At 34.7% G+C, this 27,175-nt stretch overlaps 1 protein-coding gene across 2 annotated transcripts in view; it reads left to right on the top strand.

The window, feature by feature from the left end:
* LOC129225562 (cytochrome P450 4V2-like) overlaps positions 1-27,175 on the top strand; it is a 73,178-nt gene that overhangs the window by 9,135 nt on the left and 36,868 nt on the right. Inside the window, exons 1-3 of one of the 2 annotated variants that reach the window (XM_054860007.1) lie at positions 3,629-3,897; positions 10,856-10,969; positions 20,613-20,698. In XM_054860007.1, the coding sequence (XP_054715982.1) occupies positions 20,637-20,698 (62 nt within the window). In that variant the 5' untranslated portion in view covers positions 3,629-3,897; positions 10,856-10,969; positions 20,613-20,636. Of the gene's footprint in view, positions 1-3,628; positions 3,898-10,855; positions 10,970-20,612; positions 20,699-27,175 lie in introns of those variants that run through there. The other variant, XM_054860008.1, reaches the window with a different exon arrangement.

The following is a 27,175-nucleotide window of genomic DNA, read 5'->3' as shown; positions in this document are numbered from 1 at the left end:
GTCGTGTGACATCACAAATGATGAAAGGCCATTCAATGTTGCCATTCACAGAACAAAATATTTAATTCGCATCTTTACTCACGTGTATTGGCAACGATATGGTTGATAGCAAGCGTAGAACGCAATTTTAATTCGCTGCTTGATTATCATAACGTGGAAACGTAATAGAAAGATGCGTCAAACTGCATCATTTGTGACGTCATAAAGACCACGCCTTGTTTGAAAAATCGGACATTTTAAAAAATTAATTTTTAAACAACACTGTTGGGAAAATGAAAGTATTTTCTGGGTCCATGTAATTTTTTTTGCTCATTCTATCCATTTCAATGACTAAAAGTAGTTAGTACTTTTGATTGAAGGAAACCACCCCATCAAGAATGCTCTACTTTAAAATCGCTAATTTTTTTTTTTTTTTTTTTTTTTTTAAGGATTGTTTAGTTTTGAACGTTTTTTTTTCGTACGATTTTTTTTTAATTCTAATTATTCAAACTTATTCGAATTGGAAATAGTACTTTTTCTGTTACAACTACAATTTTATTGTTTACTTCTTTTATTTTCGTCCAGTTACATTTTTTTTTTAAGTTCATTGTAAACCATTCCTGTATTTTTGTATAGGTAGTTTTTTATTATTTTTTTTATTTCATTTTATTTATTTATTTTTTATATTTTTAATTAATTTTTAAAATTTCTGTTTATATTTTTAGTATTTCATTTTTTAATTTTTTATTGAGAAATATGAATATAGTTGACATGCCACTGTTATTTCCAAACTGCTCCGCGACTTTCTGGGGAGCCAAGAAGTTTTCATAGGGACTCCGCGAAATTTTTCAATAACTTCACAAATAATTAGAGACTTATTAATTATTAATAAACTTCTACAATATTCGAGGCGCTCCTACTGTACAGAAATGGCTGTGCAATGTAGGTGCGCGACTTCTAGTTCATTTTTGTCTGTGTTATGATTAGTCATACTTTTCCTCAGGGAAAGGCCATGAGAAAAAATTTTAGTGTTTTATATAAAACTAGTGGTACCCGCACGGCTTCGCCCGTAATAGAAAAATTAAAAGGTCTTTTGGTTCGCCTGTATTTACAAATAATGTATTGTGAATTTTCTCGTCAATTGGCTTGTACTCATGTTACGGTTACACGTTATGATAATTTCGTATCTCGCCAATTGGCTTGTGCCCATGTTACGGTTACACGTTATGATAATTTCGTAATTTATGATAGTTTTTTTTCTTAAAATTGGAATAAAAAAAGAACCACATCGAATTTTCGAAAAATCGCTTCGAGGTGCACACCCCCATGCTACATACTAACTTCGTGCCAAATTTCATGAAAATCGGCCGAACGGTTTAGGCGCTATGCGCGTCACAGACATCCTACAGACATCCTACAGATATCCTACGGACATCCAGACATCCTCCGGACAGAGAGACATTCAGCTTTATTATTAGTAAAGATTCCTTCTTATTCCAAATACAGTGAAACCTGTGTATAACAATACTGTCTACAGTGAAACCTGTGTGTAACGATACTGTCTATAACGATAACCTGTCTATAGCATTTTTTTTTTTTTTTTTTTGGTCCCAGCAAAATATCAGCATGAATGATCAAACCGTCTATAACGATAACCTATCTATTACGACATTTTTTTTTTTTTTTTGGTCCCAACAGTATTGTTTTAGCCAGATTTTACTGTATAACAATAAACCTGTCTATAGTGATATTTTAATCGGTTCCAGCAAAAGGTTAGCATAAATAATCAAACTATCTATAACGATTACCTGTATATAACAATATTTTTTTGGGGTTCCAACAGTATTGTTGTAGGCAGGTTTTACTCTAGTGTGTAAGGGAACTACTGACGTATATGAGAGGAAGATTCGCAGTTCTTGAACTTGAATACGGCACCTTGCAATAATTTAAGAAAGCAGCCAAAGAGGTAAAACAAATTAATCACGGGAGCCCCGAACGTAAATCTTTGGAAGGAAGGAACTCTCGATTTGCTGAGCGGAAGTCTAAATTTTACCGAATCAGAAAATTCGTGCATGCTCGTGTGTCGTGTACCTGTGTTTAATGGAAGAGACATTTGGCATAATGGCAATATTGCACTGCTGTCTAGAAATTTGCAGAATCATCAGACAAAAATTGCCGAATAAGGGAATTTTCTCAGTGACCTCCCGTGACTCCACATCAAGAAGCCCCTGAATTCAACTATGCGCGAACAAGGCGGATGTCTCATCGACCAGATCATGACCTACGCGGGCGTGGTAAGGTCATGGTTTTACTTCTTTCAGCAGCCATTATGCAGAGAATGCAGCGCCACCTGCAGTTTATTTGAATTGCGAATTGTTCTGTTCTGGACGAACATCTTGGGGTTTTTTTTTTTTTTTTTTTGAGCAATCACGATTGCTTATTGTTCTCATTTGACTGTTTTGATGTTCCTATGATTTTATTTTCCCACCGCCTCCCCCTGCAGCACCACCGCCGGTCGGCCTCACGATGCTGCTCCTCTAGCGAAAACCGTCTCCAGGTTGCGTCCATATCCTACATATACACGCATACATGCACACACCTGCACACACACATACACACACACTCTCATGCCTGCACACATACACAAATACACGCGCACACACACACATTCATGCCTGCACACAAACACAAACATCCACACATACACGCACACTCATGCCTGCACACATACACAAATACACGCGCACATACACACACTTATGCCTGCACACAGACACAAACATCCACGCATACATACACACACTTACATACACACTCATGCCTGCATACAGACACAAACACACACACATACATACACATACCTACACACACACACATATCCACACACTCATGCCTCGACACAAACACACACGCCTACATACACACACACACTCGTGATTGCGAAAAACATAATTTGAATTCAAAATGCCATAATTCGAATTAATTTATCTTTTTTTTTTTCTTTTTTGTCATCTCATTTTTATTTATTTATTTAATTATTTTTAAATTGCTTCAACAAGTTCATGTACTCATTTGAGTTGAAATAAAGAAAATGTCACCGAAGCCCCCTCCCCCTCCCCTCAATACATCTCACGTTTTGTTTTGTTTTTTTTAAATTATTATTCTGGGCATTAAAGGACTGTTCACAAATGATATTATGCTTTGAAGGGAGGGGGGGATGAGAAATTGTAACAGTTTGTGAGAAGGGAAGGAAGCAGCAAAACGTATCACATCACGCATTTTTTATGAAAATATATTTACGAGAACTAGCATAACATGTGGAGAGGGGGGGGGGTCATGGTTAAGATGAAATGTGACACTTTGTAGCAAGAAGGAGAGGGGGTCAAAATGCTGAAAAGAATGCGACATCATTCAAGGACAGCCCCTCAGGTCAACTGATTAGTTTTCCTTTGAACTTAGTTTCGTATCGGGAAAGGTAAAAAAACTCAAGTGTCAAGATTACCCACCAAGATTACCCAAGATTAAGTACCCACCGATTTCGCGTTTCGTGAAGGTCGTTTACTAGATTGATTGCAAGCAGGAAAGCGACGCTGTTTTTTGTCGCAGCACATGGTCTGTCCCAAGGTCTCTAAACACAAGCGTCTTTTTGTTACTTCACCAGAGAACTGCCGCCAGAATGGTTATCAAGAGTGTGAGCGGATATTTTGAACAGTTCGCGACATTCGAAAACTTTTCCTGGCAGTTTTGTTCCTTCGTGTTTCTGTCTACGTTAATATTTGCGCTGTATCGCATCCAACAGAGGGAAAAATGGAGCAAGTACATGCCTGGAGTGCGACTCAGGTTCTGGGATATGAGGAGGAGATTTGAAAAATTTACCACATAGAAAGTTGACAAAGAGTAGTTATTCCGTTAATACGTGTAAGTATTTTTTATTCCATATCTGAGCTGAATGAAGATTTTCTTTTTAACCTTTTTCTCGATGGGCATAAGTTTTCATCCATCATTCTCTTTGGTTTATCAAAAAAGTTAAAAGTAAAAAACTTCAAATCTAAGCTGTGAGATGTCAGAGAAACATGCAGGACCCTTTGACATCACAGCTGTGACAGCAGTGACCATTTGAGAGGTTACTGTGACATGCATACTTATTCGACAAATTTTGTCTGAGTATCAATTGCTTAAAAAAAAAATATATATATATATATATATATATATATATATATTAATTTAAATTTTTGGCATCTTGAATTCAAATTATGTTTTTCGCAATCACGAGCGTGTGTGTGTATGAATGCGCGTGTGTGTTTGTGTAGGCGCATGTGTGTGGGTGTGTGTGTGTATGTATGCATGTGTGCGTGTTGTGTATGCAGTGCTGTGTGTGTACGCGCATGTGTGTGTAGGTGTTCGTGTGTGTGTTTGTGTGTGTACGTAGGCATATGTGTTTGTGTCTGTGTGCAGGCAGGCATGAGTGTGTGTATGCGTGTGTGTGTAGGATGTGGACGCAACCTGGAGACAGGTTTCGCAAGAGGAGCAGCATCGTGAGGCCGGTCGATGCGACGGTGGTGCTGGCAGAGGGAGGTGGTGGGAAAATAAAATCATAGGAGTTCAAAATAGTCAAGTGAGAACAATAAGCAATCGTGATTGCTCAAAAAAAAAGGTACAACTAGTCAGGGGAGTAACCAGAAATTTTTTCCGGGGAGGTTTTTACCAAACACATTTCTCGTGAAATGTATATGATCAAAAACTTCACCACAATCACCTCTCTTTGTCACTAGGTGTCACACTTCACCATACACCCTTTGTCACGTGTCATGCCATTTTTCATAAACATATTCTTATAAATAACTAGCAAAAATACCCTGCGTTGCCTGGGTCAGTAATAATTATGAGAAAAAATCGTTACTTGCTTTTGTTTTCTGGTTTAAGTGAAATAATTTAAAACACATCTTTTTGACGTGATTAAAAATCGAGTTTCTTCTTTACCCATAAAACTAAAATAGCAATAAGTATAAAGAACAAAATAGTATTGATTTAGAAACGAAAGCACTATATTTAAGCATATACAAATTTCCAAAACATGAAATTCATCTTCTCATGTTTAAAAAGATTAATCTGTTGATACTTTTTTTTTTTTAACATGGAGTCTAAAAACCTTCTCTGTATTGCTATTGACGTACGAAGTTTTAAAAAAATAAATAGCCGCGCTCGTAATCCCCTTATACTTCGGTGCGATTTTACCGAATTTGCGGGAATCGTTTTGGGATACCTTCGATGATGCTCCCTCCTTCTTTCCTTACTTTGTAAAACGATATGATATTAATGATATATCATATCGATACGATATGATGTAATATGATATTTCGTTACAGAGATATTATCGCCAGGTGCTGAGATACTTTTGGTCACCATAAAATGGCGCTAAAGAGTTTCATCCGAAATGTTTCCAAAATAAGTAGTAAAATTTGGCGATTGTTTGAAATTGTGCAAAAAGGAAAATTAATGGAAGTGTTTGTGCTGTTTATGGATTTGCCTAATTTAGTTGCTGGATTATTTAATACAGTAAAAAAAGTTTTTTAAAGAGTCTTTGATTGGCGATATTTTGTTTACATGGTGAAAGCTGAGAAACATTATGACGTAGTCTTCGGCTTCAAAAACAGCGACGTTGAAAAAAACTGCCAAATGCATCAGCTACGGAAATCTTTCTGCAAACGTTTTGGCGATCTGCTGGTTGATTGGATAATGAGTAAGTGCTCAATCAGCATAAATAATAATAAAAACCATTAATTACATTAAAGTTCCGTTTAAATGGAAAATGATCAGCCAAATCATATATTATTTGCCAATCTTGTGCAAAAATCTTACTTCAAGATTTGACTTGAGAAAAGCCTTGAACAGTCACGAAAAGCAAAGATAGTCAACAATACAACAATTGTCGCTATCGACAGGGAGTTGAGATGATACACTAAATACTGTATTGAGTTTAGGAAAGCCTTCGAACATGGAACTAAAAAGCTCATAACTCATTTTTTATTCTACTTAGAAATTTCGAATAGGTACCATCTTCAGCAGAAAAATCAGAGCTTTCGATGGACATATAATGTAAATATGTGCAAGTATTTTTTCATCCCTATATTAGAGAATTTATACGAATATTGTATTTTATGGCTCCCCTAAGGGGGTTTTGCCCCCCATAACGGGACGAAAACTACCCTATGTGTTAATCTGATGCATAAGCTATATTATTGTAAAGTTTCATCAAAATCCGTTCAGTAGTTTTTGCATGAAAGAGTAACAAACATCCATACATCCATACATCCATACAGACAAACTTTCGCATATATAATATTAGTAAGATTCGTGATGTCACACTTATTGTAACCCCTCCCCCCTCTTATCACAAACTGTCACAAGTTAACGACTCCGCCGCCCCCCCCCCCCCCCCCCCCCGCTAATCATGACATTATTTGTGGACTCCTTACCGGTGATTTGCGAACCAACTCTCAATATTTATCGAAAATGGCAATGCTGGGGTTAACAAATGGGCCACCTATTTTTCATGATTTTTAGTGGCTTGGAGCTTCATTTTATTCTCTGTAGGGATGCTTTCGTCATATTTTGTGTTATTTATTTTAAATAATGGCAAGAAAAAGACAGAAGAAAGCTTGGGGGGTCGCCCTATCGCCCGTATTCATAGGAATTTTTGCAGAATGTGCTGACTGAAATCTGGATCAAATATAAACTGAGATGATTTTTTAAAATTATTTATTTTGATGATATTTAGAATGTGAAATGTGATTTTACATTTCAGTTTTCAAAATTTTTGTTGATTTCGTTCAAAAACTTGTCAGACCTACGCATGTTTTGGGACCTAAATATAGGTAAATAGCCTTTAGTTGGAGAGATTTTTTTAGTTTTCAAATGTAGGGCAGATAATGAAGAACGTTACCTACACTTATCATGTTGAAATTTATTAATCACTAAAGACGACAAATGATGATTAAACCTTAAAACATTGAGAGAGAAAACGAGCTGATGTGTGCATCACAAGACTTCCTTTTACTCCAATTTAATGTCCTTTTTCCATTATTGGCAATTTTAATGTGATTCAATAGTTTACTCTCTAAATATCACCAACAGTGGCCAAATTGAAACAGATTAACAAAAAAAACCCGCCAAATTTGTCGCCAAGTTGGCGAAAAAACTTGGCTACCAAAAGACTGGCGATATATCGCCAAGTGTCCGCCAAATTATAACACCACTTGAGTTTACATCGAAATTAACAATGATTTCCCCACAAAAAGGGGCAAAAGACCCCCTTAGGAACATCCGAATGCAACCAAAAGGGAAGGTGCACAACTAGACCCCACTAGGAGTCCCCGTACCAAATTTCAACTTTCTAGGTCATACCGCTTTTGAGTTATGCGAGATACATACATACATACACACATGCGCACATGCATACGTACATACAGACGTCACGAGAAAACTCGTTGTATTTAACTCGGGAATCGTCAAAATGGATATTTCGGGTGTCTGTACGTTCCTAGGCATATATCCACGTGTGGTCGAGTAGAAAAAAAACCCAACATTCATTCGGGGGTGAGCAAAATAGAAATTAAGGCCAATTTTTGAGTAAAACTTTTTTCGCGAATACAATACTTCCTTTTTTTGTAAAAAGAAGTAAAAAGGTAAATAATGGACTAAAAAATTTTTTTATACAGTTTCAAGCAGAAGGCAGCTTGTAGCCTCAGACAACAAGAGGCCAGATCAAGCTTTCAATGTGTTTTCTAGGTTAAAATGAGGTGAGCCATCGTTGTACCCCGTAGGGGTCAACGATGGGCCACGGGGGGAAAACTCCCCTTCCTCTTCTTTACAACTTAGTTTTTTTTTCACACATTTCATTTGAAAGACGAGATGTATAGCTACCATTGCTAAAGTCCTCAAATTTCTAAATCAAAGATCTACACGGAATTCTCATAGAAAACATCGAAAAATAGTTCATAATGGGACCATTTTACGTTAACTCCCCAAACACAGTTTTTTTCAGCTTCAGTTAGCCTTTTTTTTTTTTTTTTTGAGAAACCACGATTGATTATTGTTCTCATTTGACTGTTTTGAATTCCTATGATTTTATTTTCCCGCCAGCACCCTCTGCAGCATCACCGGCGACCGGCTCCTCACGATGCTGCTCCGTCTCCAGGTTGCGTCCATATCCTACACTTACACGCATACACACACACGCCTACACACACATACACACACTCATGCCTGCGCGCAGACACAAACACAAACTCCTACACACACACACACACACACATGAACCCCTACACACACGCGTGCGTATATACACAGCACTGCATACACAACACGCATGCATGCACACACACATGCGCCTACACAAACACACGCACATGCGCCTACACAAACACACTCACATGCGCCTACACAAACACACTCACATGCGCCTACACAAACACACACGCGCATTCGTACACACACACGCTCGTGATTGCGAAAAACATAATTTGAATTCAAAATGCCAAAAATTCAATTTTTTTTTTTTTTTTTTTTTTTTTTTTTTTTTTTTTTTTTTTTTTGTTACGAATAGGTAATGCTTTGGACAGAAAGTTTTACCGTTTTTATTGTCAGTTCATTTGAATAATCAATTTACCTTGAAGAACGCTTCTTGATATTTACTGAATGATTACCTGAATGATGACGATAATCGGCGTGTTTTCAAGGTCTTTTTCTCTGATTTTATCAGTTTACAATTTAAATGTTTCTTTTGTAACAACACGTGCACTCTCGAAATCATTTTTAGCGCTCACTCCTAAAATGCTAGTCTGTATCCGTCCCTGACTCTAAGGAGAATCTAAAATTTAATTTGAAAATTTGGAAGACATAATATTTTTAAATTAAATCAAACACCTGGTACCTTGTAAGGACATTAGGGTGACCCAAAAAAACGAAGTCGATGTTTCAAGTCGCACACCTTCAAATATTTTTCCCTTTAGGTCAAAACGATTGTAAAAAAAAAGTTTTACATAATTTAAACAACGGCAACCCGTGCCGACTTGCGCCGGAAAGTGTAAACCAGCCCTGTGTGTACTAGGCCGAATAATAAAAAAATAGGAAATTTTAAAATTTCCTTTTGATAAAACGTTGCCCATATAGCCCCATATGTATCGCAAAAATATTTATCCAAATTAAAATGTATTTAAGTGTCCATCAGGAAGCATAAATAATTTATGATTTTCTTCAAAAAATCGATTTTTTCGATTTATCTTTTAAAAAATTACATATACATTTCAACAAAATATTAAGTTCAAAAATCATTGGCGAACACATTTTCAAATCAACATTTGCAGATGAATAATAAAAAAATAAGAAAAAAAAATGTAACTTAAATCTTGAAAAAATCCATATTTTGAGTACTATGTGGGAGACTTAAAAATTGCAAGAGCAAAAATTTCTATTTAGCACTAATCCCCGAGTTCACTAGAAATATTCTTCTTCTTAAAACATCCCTCACATTTTTATGAAAATGTATAGAACAAAAATCAATTTTTTGAAGAAAATTACAAGTTTTATTCCTCCTGCTAGTCATCTAAATATTTTTTAATTTGGATAAATATTTTTGTGGTACATGTGGGGCTATAGGGGCAACGTTTTATCAACATGAAATTTCCAAACTTCCGAGAAAAAAAAATTTCGGTTCGGCCTACCTACACACACTTTCAGGCATAAGTCGGCACGGGTTGCCGTTGTTCAAATGAAATGAAACTTTTTTTTTTTTTTTTTTGCAATGGGGTCGTTTCCAAAATTTTTAAAGTATTTTTTTCTGAAAGAGCATGCTTAAAAACATAGGATCTAACTATTTTTTAAATAATTTGTTTAAGTTTAATATATTAATTAGTTTACATTTCTTGCCGATGTCATCACAAATGATGAAATGCCATTCTGTGTTGCCATTTTCACAGAGGAAAATATTTAATTCGCATCTTAACCCACGTGTATTGGCAACGATAGGGTTGATAGCAAGCGTAGAGCGCATTTTTAATTTGCTTCTTGATAATCATAACGTGGAAACGCGATTGAAAGATGCGCCAAAGAGCATCATTTGTTACGTCATCAAGACCACACCTTGTTTGAAAAATCGGACAGTTTAAAAAATTAATTAAAAAATAACTGTTGGAAAAATGAAGGAAATTTTCTGGGTCTATGGTTTTTTTTTTTTTTTTTTTGCTTATTATATCAGTTTCAGTGACTAAAAGTACTACTTATGACTGAAGGAAACAACCCCATTGTTCTGACTCGAAAAAATATATATATATATAAGAAGGTGTGCGACTTAAAACACTGATTTTTTTTTTTTTTTTTTTTTTTTTTTTTTTTTTTTTGAGCAATCACGATTGCTTATTGTTCTCACTTGACAGTCCTTAATGTTCCGGTTCCTTTTTCAGCTTGGACCAGGCCTGCAGCACCACCGTCCACCGGCGGCGGCGCGGCTGGTCCTGAGCACTGTCCCTCGGAATCCACTTTTGCTGGGCGGTGGCGTCCATGTCCTACACACGCATGCTCATACACAGTCGCCTACGCGCGCACGCCTTTTCACACAAACACACGCCTACGTGCACACACGTAGGCCTACACACACACGCACACAACTATATACACGTAAGCACCCACGAGGAGGGACATGCTTGGGCGGGGGAGCCATTTCTAGAAACAATAACTCTAACCAGTAGAGTCTTGTCGCAACTCGTGATTGCGAAAAACATAATTTGAATTCAAAGTTTCGGAATTCAAATTAGAGTTTTTTTTTTTTTTTTTTTTTTTTTGGACACCCAAATGTGTATGCATTTTCTTCTCTTATTAGGTTTACTGCAGTTAATTTGTGCCTACGCAAGGATCTTCCAAAAAAAACGGCATATTTTGCCTTTGGATCTCATATACTCCCTTCGTGTTCTTCGTGAAAGCGCAAGCAGTTGAGGTATGTATACTTTAATATTTAGAAAACTTAACCATTTAATTTTAACGACTTTATCAGTCATGGTAACATTAAAACAAAATTATTCACTACGCCATTTTAAATTTCGGAATGGGTTAAACCCAGGGGCGTGCACAGACATTTTGGGGCCAGTCACAAATAACTTCTACCGCGGCCCCCTCCATATTGTTTACCAATACGTGGATCATATATTTCACCCCTCACTTTAAAGGTCTTGGGGCCCCTTCAGGCTCAGATTCAGGTCAAAAGGTGTTCTTTCTCCCCCCCCCCCCCCCCGTGCACGCCCCTGGTTGAACCACAATTTGGATCTCATAATAATGCCGAAACTTTTTCATCAAATTCCGTATAACATGTTCTTGTACAACGTAGAGGAATAATTCGAGGCTAAGTGAAATGGTGAAACATTTAATCCGTTTCTAGTGCCACGTACTGTATGACCGCAGATTGTATGTAATTTGGAAATCTGCCAAGTAAAGACAATTATATCTGAATGAATCTAGCAGTGGAGAAGGGAAAAAAAATAACGATGGGATTTTAATGCACGCGTTTTATAATGTCACTAGTGCCTTATTCATTTATTGCATTCTCTAAAATAAAATAAGGGAAAACAAAAATAGTTACCATGGAAACAACAAAAAGAAAATAAAATATTTTTATTTCGGAACTCCAGCGCTCGAATACGCTACCTTGCGGTGATTTATAAAACTGCGAATGCAACTAAAACATTGCCACGTTGCGCTCCACGGTGTCCGTTGACGTAAACACAGGCAGTTTGTTCTGAGTATTTATTAACGCAATCGATGTGTCTTAGTTTGCTTTCAGCTACAGAAATTAATTCGTCCCTTAGTAGTATTCTCGAGCTTCTCAAAATAATGTTAGTTTTCCTTATTTCTTTCAAAAAAGTATTAAATGGTGGAAGCATAAACAAGAAAACTCTGGATTAACAAAATTGGATAACGTTATACCAGGTAAAATTTTTTATTGTTTTGTATGAATTTGTAAGAATATGAGTTTTTTTTAATCTTAAATTAATTTAACTAATCATATTTTTACAGCAGCATTTAGTTGGAATGGACAGTATGCAAAATATTTTCTTGAATTTATTATCGTAGAATAAAATGAAAAATGATTAACCGAGAAAGAATTTACTTTATTCTTTTTATTCTCAGCTGAAAGGTTTCGCCAAATTTGTTTAGGGTTATAGTGTTAGTATTGTGCGAGCAAAGTAGCCTTGGCGAGATTTCGCGTTTTTAGTTAAACCATTTTTAATTTTTATCATGAGTGGAATAAAATGATAGTAAGATTACAGAATTCGATAAGTAAAAAGAAATAATGGTCAATCAACTGAAAAGAAAACTACCACCATATATAAACTGTGAGTACACATTTTATTTATTTTGTTCTGAGTGAATTTGAATAAATATCAGTTTTTCAATTCGATGAAAAAAAAAAACGAACTTAACAACATTGACTGGACACTTTTCCTTAACCTAATTCCACATAAATGATTTAAATAACCTTTGTTACTACAGTATCCTACTGAAATAGACAGTATGCAAATAAAATTTTTTGAAAATATTTATCGCAGAACAGATTGAAAAATCCAGAAAGAACGTTAAGAATTTGAACAATAAAAAATAAAAGTTCGCCAAAAATCTGTTTATAGGGTTATGGTTTTAAAATTGTGTGAAAGAATAATGTATCTTGACAAGATTTCGCATATCAGGTAAATCATTTCCATGACGAAAGAATTAAATGCATGATTTCTTTGGATATCCAATCATATAGTCATAGAAATAAATTATCTAGTGTTAAACGTTACTCTTGACAGTCTGCCACGTATGTGCACTATGTGACAAAAATGTCAACAAATGCCGGAAATGTCACGAAACTGAACTTAATATGTACTAATGTATAGAAAAAACGGTACAAAATGAAAATGCCGTTCGAAGCGAACCAAAAATTTATGAATTCCGAATTCAACATCGTGAAAATGGCTGCTTCAGAACAACTTACTGTGTGTTCTGCATTAATTGTTTACTTTCGTAATACTTTTTGGTTTCTCATCTCTTTCTATATGGGTCAGAATAACCAAAAGACTTTGAAAAATCTTTTCAAATGAATAAAGCGAAAAAATCATACATACGAACAAAAATCACAACACTTTTAGCATTTTCTTCGTTACCACATGCGTTTGTTTTAGTTTTTAAGTCGGCCATTAGACAGTGACTGCAGTGCCCCCTATAGTTCGTTGGAGTTGCGATTTCGTTCAGGAACGTAAAAAAAAATGGTAAGCTCAAAACTTTGATGTGAATAAATAAATCAATTAATTTTTGCCGTGAGAATATATGTAGATAGAATAGACTTCAGATTAAAAAAATGTTGCTGAGAGCAAATTTTCATTTTTTACCAAACTAAGGCTAAATAATGGAGAGGCAAAAGTGCACATCTGTAACAAACCAACTAACCACTATAAACTAATAGATACATCCATTTCCGCCTATAAATCGGATATTAACCTTTCCAAGTAATCGATGGTCAGACAGTATTAAGTAATATTTTAACCTTTTAACCATGTACTTAGCACCACACAGATCTATTCCAGTGAAACAATTCGCAACTCCAACGAACTATAGGGGGCACTGCAGTCACTGTCTAATGGCGGACGAAAAAACTAAAACAAACGCATGTGGTAACGAAGAAAATGCTAAAAGTTTTGTGATTTTTGTTCGTATGTATGATTTTTTCGCTTTATTCTTTTTAAATTAATTTTCAAAGTCTTGTGGATATTCTGGCCCACGTAGAAAGAAATGAGAATTCAAGAAGCATTACTCAACGTCAAAGATTAATGCAAACTACGTAGTTCGTAGTTCTAAGCAGCTATTTCCACGATGTTGAATTCGATATTTATCAATTCTTGATAAAACTAAATAATAATTGTGGCCTGACAAGAATAACTATTAATGCTAGAAAATTCAATATGACATTATAAATTATTATCGTTAGAAGATGATACTTTTTTTGCCTTGCTTGGCTAGCGCTTATTGTTTTGCATTTGTAGCTGAGTTATTTCTCTCGAATTCCCGAATCGGTTAATTTAAAATTTTTCCGTTTCAATTATTCTAATTTCTGAGTTACGATTTAATTATGTCATGTTATGCAAATCATCAACAAAATTCTCACGGATATATATATGGTGGTAGTTTTCTTTTCAGTTGATTGACCATTATTTCTTTTTACTTATCGAATTCTGTAATCTTACTACCATTTTATTCCACTCATGATAAAAAATTAAAAATGGTTTAACTAAAAACGCGAAATCTCGCCAAGGCTACTTTGCTCGCACAATACTAAAACTATAACCCTAAACAAAATTTGGCGAAACCTTTCAGCTGAGAATAAAAGGAATAAAGTAAATTCTTTCTCGGTTAAACATTTTTCATTTTGTTCTACGATAATGTATTCAAGAATATATTTTGCATACTGTCCATTCCAACTAAATGCTGCTGTAAAATATGGTTAGTTTAATTAATTTAAGATTTAAAAAAAACCCCATATTCTTACAAATTCATACAAAACAGTAAAATTTTTTACCTTGTCTAACGTTATCCAAGTTTGTTAATCCAGAATTTTCGCTTTCACCATTTCTCAATCAACTCATATTTTAGAAGGAAATAATGAAAACTAACATTATTTTGAGAAGCTCGAGAATACTACTAAGGGACGAATTAATTTCTGTAGCTGAAAGCAAACTAAGACACATCGATTGCGTTAATAAATACTCAGAACAAACTGCCTGTGTTTACGTCAGCAGACATACGTGGAACGCAAGGTGGCAATGTTTTAGTTTTCCCGGCAGTTTTATAAATCACCGCAAGGTAGCGTATTCGAGCGCTGGAGTTGCGAATAGTAAATCTCTGGAAATCAAAGCATATCTTAATACAAGCAATTTTCCAAAATTGATACTCAAATTGTTGGTAAGTCAACATTTATTTTCCTTATTGTAAATGATACATGTTTTAATTTTTACTGAGACTCACTAATATGAAGTGCAGTATTTATTTATTTAATTTTAAGCTTATTTTTATTTTAGACTAGCTGCTTTGCCCGGCTTTGCACTGTCTACCCCGAAAATAAAAGTTACGTCAAGAAACGCATGTTTTACAATCGGGCTTCAATTTAAAAAAAAATACAGTAAAATTTCTCGTCAAAATAATCTCTACATAGTATAAAATGAAGTCTCCAAAAAGCGTCTATGTGTTTGAACTGGCAAAACTCGAGAACTACCCGGCCGATTTTGCTGAACATTTCACAGTTTGTTCCTTTAAATCCTGAGAAGGTTTGCAGACCAGTTCGAAAACAATTCGATGAATAGTTCTTTTTTTATTTCAATTTAGGGCCAATTTTCACATAAATTCCCAAATATGGGGGTGAAAAATTACTCGCAAATTGTAATATTACATATCGTTGGAAAGGGAAGAATTTTCCGCGTTCTACGCAATTTGTTCCAATGCTCTAACTTCATTGCGGCGGGAGTTTTTTACGTTTTTAGCTCGAATTTTTTTAGGCGTAGCTGAAGTTTAGGCACTACTTTCTTCATTAAATCCATCAATAAAAAGTGAAGGAATTGTCCCACAGTTTTCTTTTTGAGAGCATTGGAAAGAGCTGTTTTTTTTACTCCAGATCTAACTCGAACTAAGATCGAAAGTTTAACCCTCTATCTCCATTAGAAAAAAAGTTACAAGCGAATTAAATGAAGTTCAAAAATCTGTTCTCTGTTCAAGTTTTTAACCATTTTATTTTGCGTTTCCACGGTAACGCTTTTTGAATTCATTGCTTATTTCCATCTTTCTCATTTTCAATTCTTAAACTTATTTTGTTTTGTGTTTCCATGGTTACGCATTTTAAATCCATCTTTCTCAGTTTATTTTAATTTCTTAAAAGTAGTTTAGTATCTGTCGCCATTGTTTGGCGAGAAAATTTTGCATGATGGTTTTTTTTTTCTTTCATTTAATCCTGGTTATTGAAGATACTTCACTTGACACAATGGTTTCTTTCAAGGTAGACCGGGCAAAGCCGGGCAATGCAGCTAGTCATTCTTAAAGAAAAAAATGGCATACCAAAAATTCCCGAATAAATTAAACGCAATCCTTCATAAATAAAACTAAAATCCTGAAAAAAGAAAGAAGATAAATCGCCAAATAATAATCAAAAAGAGAAATTTTAACCTCAAGGCGAAAACAACATTTTATTTCGTCACAGCCGAGAAAAAAAAATATTAACCTTCTGAACGCTAATTTAATGAGATCGCGCAAACGAGTTTTCCGATGTGAAAATAGAGTTCCATTAGACTTTAAAGTGCTTTTGAATTTTTCCCGGTGATTTTACAGCCTTTTTTTCTTGAAATTAGAAGGGGGTGAAAGAACTCTTTGGTTATTTTTCGCGGGCTTTCGAATGGCGTTAAAATCGAACTGATCTGATAAATATTTCGGGTAGAAAGAGCCATTTTCGGGACCTAAAATTAAAATTCTACCGGTTCGGAGCTTTGTTTTGGCATTGATCTCTCAATACGGGTCCCCAAGTACCTCTCTGCCAAATTTGGCCGAGATCCGACGTAAACTGTGGATTTGTATAGGGACACACATACACACACACACACATATTCTTTGTTTTATTTATATAGATGTTTTGTGCTATTAGCCACAAGTTGCCGGGCAAAGTGATATCGTTCATTTCTTTTACTAATTCAATCATTTATTAAATCACTTACGTATTCATTTATTCATTTTTCTTTTTTTACATTCCTTTATTTAATTATACATTTATTTGTTAATTCATTCACTAATTTTCTTATTTATTCAATATTTTAATCAATCATTTATTTTTTTATCATGTATTGATTAGTTATTTTATTCATTTATTCGTTTATTGCTTCATAATCTACTCATTTTTTCATTATTTGCTCACTCATTTGATAAAAAATATTCCAGACTATCAAATAGAGACTATTGTAGAACGGAAATATTTTAACTTTCACTGTTATGGTTCCTTTTAGGGAACCTATGCTCGCTGGAACATGTAATGGATCATTCAGACATTATAACACTAGACTTTACTATTCTAATTGCTACATTTACTATATACATAATACTATATAAAAGACAGAGTGTGTCGCCAATGCGCACATATCCGGAGTTCGTTCCGGTCTGTCCTGTCCCGAGAGGATGTTTTCCCCCAGTGACGTCAGTGGCTTCTGACGTCACTACGATTACGATAGCGGAGTTCAATTAGTTCGATAAACCACATTCACTATGCTCCTAGGGAAAAAAAAGGTAAAATTTTCTTTATTCTTTTTTTTTTCTTTCTTTCTTTTTCTTTTTTGATGGAACAAATTTACTGTCAAATTTTTTAAAGAATGTTTTGATCAAGTTTCATTATAAAACTAGCTGCGTTGCCCGGCTTTGTCCGGTCTACCTTGGAAATAAAAATTGTCTCGTGACGTATATTCAACAATCAGGCTTAAATAAGTAAATAAAAAAAACATCATGCAAAATTTCCCTTCCAAACAGATATTAAAATACTTTTAAGAAATTAATTCAAGAAAGATGGATTTAAAAAGCGTAATCATGGAAACACCAAATAAAATAAGTTTAAGGAATTAAAATCAGAAAGAAAATGGTGGAATTTGAATGGACATAAGAATTTTTGATCTTGATCTAAAAAAGCTTGTAACTTTTTTTCCTTTGGAGATAGGAACTTAGTTTTTCGACCATAGGTCGAATTAGATCTGGAGTTTAAACTGTCGCTTTTTTCAAAGTATCAAAAAGAAAACTGGGACAATTAATTCAGTTTTTATTGATAGATTTAATGAAGAAAAATGTGCCTAAATTTCAGCTTAGCCTAAAAAAAATCGAGCTAAAAACGCAAATAGCTCCCGCCGTAACTAAGAGTATAGAAAAAATTGCGTAGAACACGGAAAATTCTACCCTTACCAACAATGTGTGATATTAATATGTGCAAGCATTTTTTCACCCCCATATTCAGGAATTTTTGTGAAAATCGGGCTTAAATTGAAATAAAAAAGAACTATTAATCGATTTTTTTTCGAACTGGTCTGCAAACTTTTCCGGTGATGAAAGGAAGATACTGTGAAAATTTCAGCGAATTCGGCCGAGTAGTTCTCGGGTTTTGTGCGTTTACGCAAACAGACGCTTTTTAGAGACTAGGACACATTTTATACTACAGTGCTGGTAAAAAAAATAGCATCACCCTCGCATTTTCACAACAACGGGATTATGTGAGAAGTTTTGGTCGACCGATTAACGATGAATATGTGAAATTCTGCAAAACTTATGAAATAAATATTTAACAGCAAGAATCCGATAACTGTTTACGTAGATCGGGGCTGTTTCCGGGCCAAGGCAAACTGCTGACCCCATGCTCATTTTTCCATTTCTGAACCTGCGTATGAGTTTAGGGAAAAAAATTACTTAACCCCATCTCAATTTAAGTCTAATGGCAGGATAAAGGTTTTCGAATTGTTACTTACCAGTTTTGCCCTATGGGACGGAGCAGAATCATCCTGGAAAATGACGTTTGGAACTGAAGTAAAGTGATCCCGGATAATATATACGAGTATATATATATATATATATATATATATATATATTATATATATATATATATATATATATATATATATATATATATATATATATATATATATTATATTATTACAAATTATGTGAACAGTAATCATTATAGTAACGTAACCTGTAAATAGTTTCCTGTAATGAATATACTGCCCCTATACATTCGGCTGAAGTATACGACCCCCTATTCTTTTTTTTTCATTGATAAAATTTGTGAATGAAATAAGAAAGTGTAGAACGGTGTAGCATTTTCTGGAATAGTTGAGAGATTTCTTTCGATGTGTATAAAAAGTTGTTACGTATGATAAAGAGTCAGTTTCGATTGTGAATTTGTACTGAGAGTGTATTAGCTCTGTTTATTGCGAGGCATTTCGCTGTGTTGTTTTTCGTATTTGGGAGCAAATACGTGTGTAACCGTTGAGTTTACGGTGTTGTGTGATATTTTCTTAATTGCTGATGATTAATTTAGCAGTTGTTGACGATCTTTCCTGTACATAGTGTAAATATAAATTTCCTGTATTTTTAATCAAGAACTGTGTCGCCCTTTCAAGAAAGTTGGAAGTCGCACCGGATCCGTTACAATATATGTATATATATATATATATAAAAGCCATTTCTCCTCCAAAATGCCAATATACACCTGAGCGTTTACTGTTCCTTGCACAAAGTGAAGCCCACCAACTCCCTGATCAGAAATACATCCCCAAATCATCAGGGTTACGGAATGCTTGACTGTGTGTTGAATGCAGTCGGGATGATATTCCTCTCCTTTGCGGCGCGGGTGATGCAGTTTTTTTTTACCACCACTCTATGTAGAGACGAGTGCCCGCGGCGCCGGCCTCGGTCAAGAAAAAATTCCAGTCAAGATAAAATTACCTCTGAAAATCAAAGCATATGATACAAGCAATTTCCAAAAATTGATACTCAAATTTACTAACATACTTAATATTTTGTTGTAAGTCAAAAATTATTTTGATGTTATCAAATGATAAAGTTCCTGTTATTAACATTTCAATTGGGACCTTCTAATATTCGCTGCAGTATTTATTTAAATGATATTTGAGTTATTGAGCAATCACGATTGCTTATTGTTCTCATTTGACTGTTTTTGGCGTGCTAAGATTTTATCCCCCCCCCCTCCGCGCCTTCCTCTGCCAGCACCACCCGTCGACCGGCCTCACGATGCTGCTCCTCTAGCGAAAACCGTCTCTAGGTTGCGTCCATATCCTACACGCATACATACACACACGCATGACTACACACTCACACACAAATACACACATACACACATATACACAAACACACACACTCATGCCTGCACACAGACACAAACACACGCCTACACACACACACACACACACACGCCTGCACACAGACACAAACACACCTACACACACCTGCCTGTACACAAGCAAAAAAAACACGTGATTGCAAAAAACATAATTTGAATTCAAGATGTCAAAATTCAAATTAATTTTTTTTTTAAATATTTTTCTCAATCAGTCAAGTGCATGCATTGCTAGTGCAATCATTTACTAACTAACTTACGTATTCATCTATTAACTAACTTATTTGCATTCTTTTATTTATTAATTATCTAATTAATTCATTCATTTACTTATTTCCTTATTCATTCACTATTTTATTTACTCATTTATTTTTCCTCGTGTATTAATAAATTTATTTATTAGTTTATTGTTTTATTATCTTTTCATTTATTCAATAAATGATAGTTGAATATTTATTCAATTCATAATTTCACTTTTGCTTCAAAAATATTTTTTTTTGTCCCTTATTACAACATACACTCCATAATTAATTAAAATTGACTTTTTTTCTTGAAAACGGCAATTATCTTAATTTTTGATTATCCGAATGGGTCCGGTTCCAATTTATTCGGATAATTGAAGTTCTGCTGTATGTTACTTTTTTATTACATTGAATGATCTCTAACGATCTATTGTACTTTATAGGATCTAATTAGTGGAACGCGAACAATGGAAAAAAGCTGGTCTTACAAATGGCTACACCCTTGGCTGGGAACCGGTCTCCTTACAAGGTAAAAAAGACTTGGTAAATAATCCCCCATCTTTTTTTTTTTTCTTTTTTCTGTGATGAATGCAGAACTTAAATATTCTTATTTTAGCTGCATGGACATGGGCCGAGAAAAACTTTCGTTTTTAATTTTCATGATAGGTAGTCCGGAAAAGGTGCCATTGGTAGAACAAAGTGTACCTAAAAAATTTGAAAACTCTTTGGTCAATTTCTTCACCTGCCGCAATTGCGTTGAAATTTCGACCAAATGCTCTTTTTTTTTTCTTTCTTTTTTATGTTTTTAGCAAAATTAGCGAAAAAAAAAGTTTTTTTTTTCTATTTTTATTTCTTTTTACTAAAAAGGAAGTATTGTTTTCGCGAAAAAATTTTCACTCAAAAATCGACCTTAATTTCCATTTTGCTCACCCCCGAATGAATATTGAGTTTTTCTTTTGACTCAACCACACGTGGATAAGTGCCTAAGAACGTATAGACATGCGAAATATCCATTTTGACGATTCCCGAGTTAGTTACGACGAGTTTTCTTGTGACGTCTGTATGTACGTATGTATGTATGTGCGTATGTGCGTATGTATGACGTATAACTCAATAACGGTATGTTCTAAAAAGTTGAAATTTGGTACGTTGACTCCTAGTGGGGTCTAGTTGTGCACCTCCCTTTTTGGTTGCATTCGGATGCTCCAAAGGGGTGTTTTGCCCCTTTTTTCTGGGAAATCATTGTTAATTTCAATGTAAACTCAAGTGGTGTTATAATTTGGCTGACACTTGGCGATATATCGCCAGTAAAAAGTCTTTTGTAAAAAGTTTTTTTGTAAAAAGTCTTCGCCAACTTGGCGACAAATTTGGCGACATTTTTAATTTTTTTTTTTTAATCTAGTTTTAATTCGGCCACTGATATTTAGATAGATGATATTTAGAGAGTAAACTATTGAATCACATGTTTTAATGTGTGCTAATAATGAGAAAATGACATCAAATTCGAGTAAAAGGAAGTCATGTGATGCACACATCAGCTCGTTTCGATGTAAACTCAAGTGGTGTTACAATTTAGCGGACACTTGGCGATATATCGCCAGTCTTTTTGTCGCCAAGTTTTGTCATCAACTTGGCGACAAATTTGGCGATTTTTTTTTCAATCTGATTTCAATGTGACCACTGTTGGTGATATTTAGAGAGTAAACTATTGAATCACATTAAAACTACCAATATTGGGAAAATGACATAAAATTGGAGTAAAAGGAAGTCATGTGAAGCACACATCAGCTCGTTTAATGATGGGTTGTGCGGAAAAGGTGACATTAGCGGTAATAAATTTCCATAACAAATTGAGGTGTATGGTATGATTTTTTCCTTCTCTAGAAATGAGTAGAAGTTTTGGCCATTGCCTGTCTTTTTACCGTTTTTATTTTTATTTATTTATTTTTTTGAGCAATCACGATTGCTTATTGTTCTCACTTGACAGTCCTTAATGTTCCGGTTCCTTTTTCAGCTTGGACCAGGCCTGCAGCACCACCGTCCACCGGCGGCGGCGCGGCTGGTCCTGAGCACTGTCCCTCGGAATCCACTTTTGCTGGGCGGTGGCGTCCATGTCCTACACACGCATGCTCATACACAGTCGCCTACGCGCGCACGCCTTTTCACACAAACACACGCCTACGTGCACACACGTAAGCCTACACACACATGCACACAACTATATACACGTAAGCACCCAGGAGGAGGGACATGCTTGGGCGGGGGAGCCATTTCTAGAAACAATAACTCTAACCAGTAGAGTCTTGTCGCAACTCGTGATTGCGAAAAACATAATTTGAATTCAAAGTTTCGGATTTCAAATTAGAGTTTTTTTTTGTTTTTTTTTTAAAGTTAAAATACCATTTTCTCCTTATTTATCTGAAATAATTATGTAGTTTGTCACATATGATGCCTTTTTAGATGCTTGGTGATCTATAAAGAAACTACTTTTAGTGCCACCAAGGGCACTTTTTCCGCTCTACTCATTTTTGAAAATAGAAAAATAAAATATGTATATATATTTTTTTTCCACTAATTTTGCAAAAAAAACGTAAAAAAAAAACAGCGTTTGGTTTAAACTTCAAAGCCATTGCGGCAAATGGAGAAATTGATCAAAAATAAAAAATTAAATACACTTTGCTCCACCAATGGCACCTTTTCCCACACTAAGCCACCGTCGAAATTTCAAAAAAAAAAAGTGTTTTTCGGCCAACCCTAATGGGCAAGCTATAACCATATTTTCATTCGTTTTAAGTCTTTGACCCTTTATTAACCAAAAGCTTTGTGATTGTGCATGAGATTATTTTGTGGATGTTGTTGTTGCCTTGTGCCAATTAAACTGGCAGCCTGGGGTACGCTGGTTTACTTTCCCAACTGTACCGTAATTTGGTGTGAAGTCTAGCTTCCACAGTACACACATGTCTGGATGTCTGGATCTCTGTGACGCGCATAGTGCCTAGACCGTTCGGCCGATTTTCATGAAATTTGGCACAAAGTTAGTTTGTAGCTTGGGGGTGTGCACCTCGAAGCGATTTTTCGAAAATCCGATGTGGTTCTTTTTCTATTCCTATTTTAAGAACAAAATTATCATAAGATGGACGAGTAAATTACGAAATTATCATAACGTGGAACCGTAACATGGTCACAGGCCAATTGGCGAGATACGAATTTATCATAACGTGGAACCGTAACATGGATACTAGCCAATTGGCGAGAAAATTCATCATACAATATTTGTAAATGTGCAGGCGAACCAAAAGACCTTTTAATTTTTCTATTACGGGCAAAGCCGTGCGGGTACCACTAGTCTTGAATAAAAGTAGAAGAATGACAGATTGCCATGGGCGTATCCAGAAAGGGCCAGAGAGAGAGAGTTGTAGCCTGCTCGATTTTTCCAAAAATGTAAAATTGAAACCAAAAAAAAAAATCTTAGTAATGAATTAATGATTATTTCAATTTCTAAATTTATCAATGAATTGGCTCCAGTAAATTCGTAACTAATTTTGAAAATGTACAAAATACACTCATAAATGCAACAGTGTTTCCAAGTTAAAGAGGTATACACCCCCACCCCCCTTCCATGTGGCGCTGGATACGCCCTTGATAAATGCATATTTGGAGATCTGTTGAAAACATTTGAGACTAAAATTTAGATAACACGGGAAAAATACAATGGGGCGGTTTTTTCAGTCAAAAGTACTACTTTTAGTCATTGAAATGGATAGAATGAGCAAAAAAAATTACATGGACCGAGAAAATACTTTCATTTTTCCAACAGTTTTTTTTTTTAATTAATTTTTTAAAAAGTCCGATTTTTTAAACAAGGCGTGGTCTTAATGACGTCACAAATGATGCAATTTGGCGCATCTTTCTACTACGTTTCCACGTTATAATAATCAAGCAGCGAATTAAAATTGCGCTCTACGCTTGTTATCAACCCTATCGTTGCCAATACACGTGAGTAAAGATGCGAATTAAATATTTTGTTCTGTGAATGGCAACATTGAATGGCATTTCATCATTTGTGATGTGAGATGACAGAAGTGTAAACAATAAAAGCGCACAGATTTAAGTAATTTTTTAAAAATATTAAACTTAAATAAATTATTTAAAAAATGGTCAGATCCTATGTTTTTAAGCATGCTCTTTCAGAAAAAAATACGTTTAAAATTTTTGAAACGACCCCATTTACAAATGATTTGTGTTCAATAACTTCAAAAGTAGAATTTAAACTTCGATAACACACATGTATCACGGCCTTTAAAAGGATAAATACGATTCACAATATGCCATGCTTGAATATTTATTTGCTTTGAAATCAGACATGAGTTTGAATTACTCGCTTTCTTTCCTACTTCCTTGTGTTTGTCAATTCATTCCAATTAAGATGTTAAACATAATAAAAAATACAGAGCAAACACAATTTATTCAGAACCGGTCAGTCGCGCCCGTCAAGGCATGACGGATGAAAATTGCCTGTTTGGTGATATTTTGATCGTTGAAATTTTAACTCTTAATTTCCAGTGGATTAACCCTAAACTCCCCTGAAACGACACAGTCTTACCAGTAAAACAGTTAAGTTACCGGATCGAGTTCAGTCTTGTCTCAATAAAGCCTTTTCCTGCATGTTAAACATTACCAAAGCACATTATCAAATTATTATGCAGTGGCGCGTGTTTCATTGTTGAAACACGCGGGTACCTCGATCTTCGGCTAATTTATATATAAGGATGTCAGTCCGAAGCAAAAAACAAATGAAAAATTTAAAGTATGTAGTATTTTCAATATCTGTTTTCTGTAATTTTGTGTGAGTAGTTAAATATCGTGAAATTATCAATCTTCATATTGCAATCTCTACATAGTATAAAATGAAGTCTCCAAAAAGCGTCTGTTTGTGTGAACGCTCAAAACTTGAGAAGTACCCGGTCGATTTCGCTGAAATTTTCACAGTATCTTTCTTTTAGCACCGGAAAGGTTTGCAGACCGGTTCAGGAAAAAAAATCGATGAGTTTTTTTTGTTTTTTTTTTAATTTCAATTTAGGCCCAGTTTTCACATAAATTCCGAAATATAGATGTGAACAATTACTTTCACATATTAATCTTTATACGTAAATGGCTACTTCTGTATGTATGTATGTATGTCCTGGGTAATCTTCAAAACTACTGCACAGATTTTAACCGTTTTTTCACCATAGATAGCTACACTATCAGGAAGCAACTTAGGCTATCATTTATTCCTAAAAAACTTAGTTTAAAACGTTATGATGGAAAACAGAAAATGTCATGTTATTTCCCCATTAAAAGATTAAATACAAAACCCATTGTTACGAAAATTCGTTGCCTTACAACAGCAATATTAAAAGTAATCATAATGAAAATTTTGAATCAAGGCTTCTCCGGAGCAAACATGAGTTTAAAGTCATTTAAACATTTGGAAACTCTACTTTTTGCACACTTAGGAAAATATAATAGAGAGCTTTTCTTTTTTTTTTCTTTTGTGTGTGTGTGTGTGTGTGTGTGTGTGTGTGTGTACTATTTAATTAAGTAAAGCGCACGGTTTTTTTTAGTGATCTTTGTTTTTGTTAGTTCATATTTTGGAAATTCTTCACAAATTTTTATATGCTTAAATTCGTGCTTTCGTTTCTAAATGAATACTCGTTCGTTCTTCATACTTATTGCCGTTTTACTTTTATGGGTAAGGAAGAAGTTCGATTTTTAATCACGTCAAAGCGGTGTGTTTTGAGTTCTTTCAGTTAAAACAGAAAACGAAAGAAAGTAGGGATTGTTTCCCACAATTATTACTGACTCAGGCAATCTTGCATGCATCTGGTAATATTTATCATTTTTTATACTACGTATCTAAGAATATCTCTACATAGTATAAAATGAAGTCTCCAAAAAAGGTCTGTGTGTTTGAACGCGCAAAACTCGAGATCTACCCGGCCGATTTCGCTGAAATTTTCACAATATCTTTATTTTAGTCCCGAAAAGGTTTGCAGACCGGTTCGAAAAATATTCGATGAATAGTTCTTTTTTTATTCCAATTTAGGCCCATTTTTACATAAATTCCTGAATTTGTTGGTGAAAAATTACTTGCACATATTAATACTATATATCGTTGGAAAGAGTAGAATTTCCCGCTCTCTGCGCAATTTGTTTCAATGCTCTAACTGAGTTACGGCGGGAGTTATCTGCGTTTTTAGCTCGAATTTTTTTAGGCTTAGCTGAAATTTAGGCACTACTTTCTTCATTAAATCTATCAACAAAATGTGAAGGAATCGTACCAAAGTTTTCCTTTTTTCTATTGGAAAAAGCGAATTTTTTACTCCATATCTATCTCGATCCATGGTCGAAAAACCAAGTTTCTATCTCCAAAGGGAAAAAAAAAGTTACAAGCTGTTTTAATCAAGTTCGAAAAATCTCATCTGCATTCAAGTTGTTAACCATTTTATTTTCGCGTTTCCATGGTTACGCTTTTTAAATCCATCTTTCTCATTTTAATTTCTTAAAATTATTTTCTGTCGTCATTGTTTGGAAGGGAAACTTTGCTTGATGTTTTTTTTTTTTCCTTTATTTAAGCTTGATTGTTGAATTTACATCTCTTGACACAATTTTTATGTTCAAGTTAGACCGGGCAAAGCCGGGCAACGCAGCTAGTATAATAATAATAATTTTTAAAAAAAAGTCTTGTTCATAGAAACAACTTCAGATGTAGTTTCTTTACACTATTAAATAAAATTCCACTTCTGGATACCAATAATGAAGTTGGAAAACGTTCGAGTTATTGGTGGTTCGAATTATAGGAAGTTTCCACAACAGTCTCAGGAGTTTGGGACCCAATTAAAACTTCAAGATAAAGTTATATTCGATTAGAAGCTTCAAGTTATCGAGATCCGACACTATACGGTTGCAGGTATTAAAAGTGCTACTGTGTTAAAATTTTGAAATATTGATCAATGTTTTGAAA

Source organism: Uloborus diversus, chromosome 7 (assembly GCF_026930045.1).
Source record: "Uloborus diversus isolate 005 chromosome 7, Udiv.v.3.1, whole genome shotgun sequence".
Taxonomy (NCBI): Eukaryota; Metazoa; Arthropoda; class Arachnida; order Araneae; family Uloboridae; genus Uloborus; species Uloborus diversus.
Note: the sequence above shows the minus strand (reverse complement) of the source record. Positions and strands in the feature narration are given on the sequence as shown.